The 6,081-nt window shown below is 62.4% G+C and overlaps 1 protein-coding gene across 1 annotated transcript; it reads left to right on the top strand.

Moving 5' to 3' along the window:
- The first annotated feature begins 785 nt into the window (after positions 1–785).
- Positions 786–5,264, top strand: TSPAN33 (tetraspanin 33). The gene is made up of 8 exons (XM_071424248.1): positions 786–986; positions 2,276–2,333; positions 2,447–2,574; positions 2,684–2,758; positions 2,853–2,948; positions 3,202–3,330; positions 3,901–4,062; positions 4,642–5,264. Exons 1-8 carry the CDS (start codon positions 882–884, stop codon positions 4,741–4,743), a joined length of 855 nt encoding a protein of 284 aa, XP_071280349.1. The 5' UTR covers positions 786–881; the 3' UTR covers positions 4,744–5,264.
- The last annotated feature ends 817 nt before the right edge of the window (positions 5,265–6,081 follow it).

The raw sequence follows: 6,081 nt of genomic DNA, 5'->3' as shown, positions 1-6,081 counted from the left end.
GGGGGTGCAGGATGGGTTTGGGGGGGTGCACGATGGTTTGGGGTGGGGGGCTCTGCTCGGACCCCCGGGGATGGGCAGGAGACAGCGCAGGGTCCCCCTGCCCTCCAGGGGACACCCAAATCCCGGGGTCCCATGGCTGGGGGGGGACAAACCCGGAGACCCCAAATAAAGAGCATTGCTCCAGAGTGGGGGTGACCCCTCCTTCCCACCCACCAGGGGTCAGGGGGCTTGGGAGGGGGGATGTGGGGTATGGGGGGACCCTTTTAGGGCTGGAGTCTGGGGTCACATGATGTCCCCATTTAGGGACAGGCTGGGGGGTCACAGGGTGTCCTTGGCTGGGGACAGGCAGAGGGGGTCATGATGATGTACCCATTTAGGGGTGGCTGTGGGTTCATGGGGTGTCCTCGATTAAGGACAGGCTGTGGGGGTCATGGGGTGTCCCCTTTTAGGGGTGGCTGTGGGGTCCCGGGATGTCCCCATTTAGGGACAGGCTGTGGGGGTCACACGGTGTCCCCATTTAGGGACAGGCTGTGGGGGTCACACGGTGTCCCCATTTAGGGGTGGCTGTGGGGCCCCGGTGTCCCCAAGCGCGCTCGTTCTCTCACGGCCGCTGGGGGGCGCTGTTGGCGGAGGGGCAGGGCTGGCCCCGCCTATGGACACGCCCACCACGGACAGGTGCGGCAACGCACGGGGGCGGGACCCGCGGGGTGTGAGTGACGGGACGGTTATCCAATGGGAAGGAAGAGTGATGAAGATCCAGCCAATGAGTGGGCGGGAAGGGGAACGGGACCCGGGGGCGGGGCTCGGTGGCGCTCGCCGCGGGGCGAAGCGGGGACCGGTGCGGTTCGGCTCCGCTCGGCTCCGCTCGGCCCCGCTCGGCCATGGCGAAGCGGGCGGCGGTCCCCGCCGGGCCCCTCGGGGACGATTTTTCCTTCGTGAGCCCGGTGGCCAAGTACATGCTCTTCTTCTTCAACCTGCTCTTCTGGGTGAGTGCGGGGACACCGGGACACCGCGCTCCCGAAGGACGTCCGGACCCGGGGGCTGGCCCCATCCCTGGGACACCGCCATCCCCGGGACCCCCCATCCCTGAGATCCCACCGGGACCCCCCAGTCCTTGGAAATGCCTCCATCCCTGAACCCTTTTGGGACCCCCCCATCTCCGGGACGCCCAGCCCCTGGGAATGTCTCCATCCCTGAACCCTATTAAGATCCTCCATCCCTGAGATCCCACTGAGACCCCCAGCCCTTGGGAATGTCTCCATCCCTGAACCCTTTTGGGATCCCCATTTCCAGGACCCCCCAGCCCTTGGAATGTCTCCATCCCTGAACCCTTTTGGGATCCCGCATCCCCAGGGACCCCTGGCCCTCTCTCCAGCCCAGGACCTACTTGGGATCCTGCATTCCCTCAGCTCACCTCCATCCCCAGGATCCCACCGGGAACCCCCTGGCTTTGGAGCTGTCCCCACCCCTGGTCCCCACTGCAATCCGCTCTCCTCGGGATCCCTGGAGCCCCCCAACCCCAGTGTTCCCCCATTCCTGATGGACTCCTGGCGCCTGGGAGTGTCCCCATCCCTGGACCCCATTGGGATCCCCCATTCCAGAACCTACAGAAGGGGTTGCCCCATTCCCCGAGGGTTTTTGGGGTCCTTTGGGTCCCCACCACTTCACTGGGACCCTTCCTGGCCCCTCACAGGTGACAACCCCCAGAGAGGGGGACAGAGGCCCCTCTTGTCCCCAGCCCTCCCCAGGGACATCTCCTGCAGGGAAGCCACAGTTTTCCACGTTTGGGGGCCTTTTTGATGTTTTTTTTTTTAATATTTTGAGGAATTTTTATGTTTTTGGGAAGTTTTATGTTTTGAATAATTTTTAATGCTTCCAGGATTTTTTAAAAACGTTTTAGAGACTTTTGTACTTCTTGGGCGGTTTGGTGGGGTTTTTTTTATGTTTGGGGGTTTTTAATGCTTTTGGGAGGGTTTTTTTGCAGGGACTTTTTGTGGGTTATTTCCGTGTTTGCAATTCTATTTTTGAGGAAGTTCCGTACTTCCCATAAACCACATCGCTGTGTCCAGCCACCCGTAGAGGAACAGCGCTGGCTGGCAAGTCACCTCCAAGGAGGTGGGGACAGATGTCACCTCCCAGTAGGAGGGGACACGGTGCACACCATGCGACAAGGGGAAGCTGAGGCAGCAGCTGCAGCTCGGGTGCATGCCTGGCTTTGGGGAGCTGCAGGTGGGGCCGTGGGTGTGGCACGGGGGTCACCTGTGTCCCTCTGCAGATGATCTCCATGGTGATGGTGGCCGTGGGGGTGTACGCCCGGCTGCTGAAGCACGCAGGTGAGCTCGGGGGCTCCCCTGCCCTGCTGGTTCCAAGCCACCAGCACGGTTGGGGTGGCACGTGGGGTCCTGGGGGTGCTGGCAGTGTAGTGACAGCTCGTCCATGGTGACAGAGGCGGCCATGGCGTGCCTGGCAGTGGACCCTGCCATCCTCCTCATCGTGGTGGGCGTCCTCACCTTCCTCATCACCTTCTGCGGCTGCGTGGGCTCCCTGCGGGAGAACATCTGCCTGCTGCAGGTGGTGAGTCCTGCCAGGGGTGGGGACCCTGCTGGGGACCATGGTGGCATCTCGGTGCCCCCCTCACCATCACCTTCCTCTTCCCCTCACCTTCACCTTCCTCTTCCCTCAGTTCTCCGTCTGCCTGACCATCATCTTCCTCCTGCAGCTGGCGGCCGGCGTGCTGGGCTTTGTGTTCTCTGATGAGGTACTGATAAGGGAGGGCAGCGGGGGTGCTGGGTGACCCCAGTCCTGTCCTGCCGGGTGGCAGCCTCGCTGCTGTCCCCCCATTTGTCCCCCAGGCCCGTGGGAAGGTCAGCGAGATCATCAACGGGGCCATCGTGCATTACCGGGACGACCTGGACCTGCAGAACCTCATTGATTTCGGGCAGAAGGAGGTGACAGGGGGGCCTGCAAGGGCGGGGTGTCCCTCCAGCGGATGGGGACATGTCCCCATTTCCATGTCAGGCTTACATCTGTGGGGTAGCACAGGCTGGGGATGTTGGATGGCTCTTCCAAGACGTTCACAGTGATGTCCTGCCTGGCAGGGGGAGGCTAGGTAGGGCTGGGGGCACAAAGAGCCCTGAGTGTCCTGTCCCCCTGCCGTGGGCTGGGGTCCCCTCCCCACTGAGCCCCGTGTCCTGCCCGCAGTTCAGCTGCTGCGGGGGTGTCTCCTACAAGGACTGGTCCCAGAACATGTACTTCAACTGCACGGCCACCAACCCCAGCCGCGAGCGCTGCTCCGTGCCCTTCTCCTGCTGCCTGCACGACGCTGACCAGGTCTGTGCTGGGGTGGCCTCAGGGGACCCTGCCCGTGCCTGTCCTCCCTGCCCCGGGGAGGGGACCCTGCCCGTGCCTGTCCTCCCTGCCCCGGGGAGGGGACCCTGCCCCATGCCTGTCCTCCCTGCCCCGCGGGCTGGGCTGGGCCTGGAGCCCTGCCCAAGGGAAGGGAACACTTATGGACCCCATCCCACCCTCTGGGCTTGGGTTCCCCCATCCCACCCTCTGGGCTTGGGTTCCCCCATCCCACCCTCTGGGCTTGGGTTCCCCCATCCCACCCTCTGGGTCTGGGTTCCCCCATCCCACCCTCTGGGTTTGGGTTCCCCCATCCCAGCCATTGGGTTTGGGGACTCCTGTGTGGAAATGCTGTGGTGAGGTGGGGGAGAATTCTCCCTCTCCAGAGCTGGGATTGGCTCTTTGGGGCCAGGTGGCTCTGGAGGGACAGCGTGGAGACACTGAGGAAGGGACACCCCACCAAGGCAGGGGCCTGGTCTCTCCAGCTGCCCCCCAAGAGCAGGGAGCCCAGTGTGTTCTGTCCCCAGCCCCTCTGTGTTCTGTCCCCTCTCCCAGGCTGTCATCAACACCATGTGTGGCCACGGGATGCAGGCCAGGGGCTACCTGGAGGCCAGTGCCTTCATCCACACCAACGGCTGCATCGACAAGCTGGTCAACTGGACCCACAGCAACCTCTTCCTGCTGGGGGGCATCGCCCTGGGGCTGGCCCTGCCCCAGGTACGGGGCTGGGGGACCAGGGGCTGCCCCAGAGCTCTGCTTTGGGGGGTTTTTTGGGGAGTTGCCTTAATGGTGGCTGGTTGTGAGATGGGGGAGCTGGGATGGGATTTGGGGTGGGGGAGTGATGCAAATGTCCGGCATGGGGGGCATGGGGTGACATTGCCTAGTGTTGCTTAGTACCTCCTTATCCCCCATCCCTCTTGCCCTTTCTCTTGCTTTTCTCTCCTTCCTCTTCCTCTTCCACTTCCCTCTTCCCTTTCCCTTCCTCTCCCTTTCTCTCCCTGCTTCCTCTTCCCTTTCCCCTTCCCCTCTCATTTCTTTCCCTGTTCCCCTTCCTCTTTCTCTTCCCTTCTCCCCCCATTCCTCTCCCCTTCCTCTTCCTCCTCCCTTCTCCTTCCCCTTTGCCTTCCCTTTATCTCACTTGCCCTTTCCTCTCCCTCTCCTCCATCTCCCCCTTCCTCCTCTCCCCTTCCTCCTCTGCCCTCCCTCTCCTTATCTATCCCCCTTTCCTCTCCCCATCCCTCTCCCTTTCCCACTCCCTTCCTCTCTCATTTCCCTCCCCGTCCCTCTCCCCTCCAGGTGGTGGGCATCATCCTGGCGCGGCTCCTCATCAACCAGATCCGTGACCAGATCAAGCTGCAGCTCTACAACCAGCAGCACCGGGCAGACCCCTGGTCCTGAGCCCACACCCTCCGGGCAGCACGGCGGCGCTCCCGGGGCCACTCCGAGCCCCGGATCCGCGGGGACAGCCCGAGGGGCTCCGCTGGACGAGAGGGAATGCGGATCCGCGGTGGCCGCACAGGAGACTCCGTGCCTTCGGCAGCCGATGCTGGGCTCGGCCTGGAGGTGCTGAGCTGAAGCAGCGCTGGGGAATCGCCGTCTGTCTGTCCGTCTGTCCGTCCATCCTGCTGGCGCACAAAGCTTCGCACTGGGAATGTGCTTCCCCTCCCCGCGTGCGCTGGAGAAGGACGTTTGTCTGTCTGTCTGTCTGTCTGTCTGTCCGTCCGTGCACCGAGCTGCCTTCGCCCAGGCCGGGCTGCGGGGCCGGGGATGTCCCCCCCGCCCCGTGTCCGGGTGTCCGTCTCGGTGTCGCTGGCCGCGGGGACAGCCGAGGGCACAGCACGGCCGGCCGAGGGGGCCGAGGGGGTGCCGGGCTGTGCCCATTCCTTGCCTCTCCCGGACAATAAACACACGAGGCCGGAGGCTCCGGGCTGTGCCGGGCTGCAGGGGCCGGGGACACCGCCGGCCCTGGGGACACCGCCGGCCGGGGACACCGCCGGCCCTGGGGACACGCGAGGCCACGGCAGGCCGCGCCGCGGCCCTGTGCTGTTGTGAGACCCCAAAACGAGCGGGGAAAAGCGGCCGAGCGGCCTGGCCCGGCCCCTCGGAGCTGTCGCAAACCCGTGGGTGGAGTTTTTGGGGTTGGGTTTTTAGAGTTTTTTTCTTTTAATGTTCCCTTCGGCTCGGGCTGGGTGGTCCCTCCCGCGGAGGGAGCCGGGATGCGGCCCAGGGCCCGGCTCTTTGTGTGCGGCCGGGACGCTTCTCTCCCATAAAAAACCCTTTTTTTGGCTTTTTTTCCCCCTCAAAACCCGCCTCATCCCCCCACCGAAATGGGATTTCTTCCCCCAAAAGTGATTGCTTCTCCGAGCAGTGGCACCTCCCCGCAAAATAAAAAAGTGATTTTTCTCCCTCCAAAACTCACTTTTCTTCCCAAAACTTCCCCTCCGAAGAGCTACTTCTCACCCCGAAAAAGCAAGTTTACTCTAAGATGTAGCTGCTCTCAAAAAAAAAAGGCTTTTTCCCCTCAAAAACCCCGTCTTTTCTCCCCGAAAAACAACTTTTCTTCTCCCAAAAGGGACTTGTCCCCAAAAACCAACTTTTCTTTACCCAAAAGTGTCTTTTGTCGCCCCAAACTGATTTCCCCCCCAAAAAAGTAACTTACCCCTAAAAAAGGGAGTTTCCTTCACAAAAATCAAGCTTTCTCCCCCAAAACTGATTTTTCCCCAAAAAGAGTACTCC

The sequence above is a fragment of the Agelaius tricolor genome, unplaced genomic scaffold, assembly GCF_023055355.1.
Source record: "Agelaius tricolor isolate 1412-34295 unplaced genomic scaffold, bAgeTri1.0.p SCAF_3, whole genome shotgun sequence".
Classification (NCBI taxonomy): domain Eukaryota; kingdom Metazoa; phylum Chordata; class Aves; order Passeriformes; family Icteridae; genus Agelaius; species Agelaius tricolor.
This window is presented reverse-complemented; position numbering and strand designations above follow the sequence as displayed.

Bases quoted from the DNA above. Each gene is read 5' to 3' on its own strand.
- TSPAN33 (XM_071424248.1), top strand. From the start codon at position 882: ATGGCGAAGCGGGCGGCGGTCCCCGCCGGGCCCCTCGGGGACGATTTT. The intron at 987-2,275 runs GTGAGTGCGGGG...GTCCCTCTGCAG, and splicing joins TCTTCAACCTGCTCTTCTGG to ATGATCTCCATGGTGATGGT. The intron at 3,331-3,900 runs GTCTGTGCTGGG...CCCCTCTCCCAG, and splicing joins GCCTGCACGACGCTGACCAG to GCTGTCATCAACACCATGTG.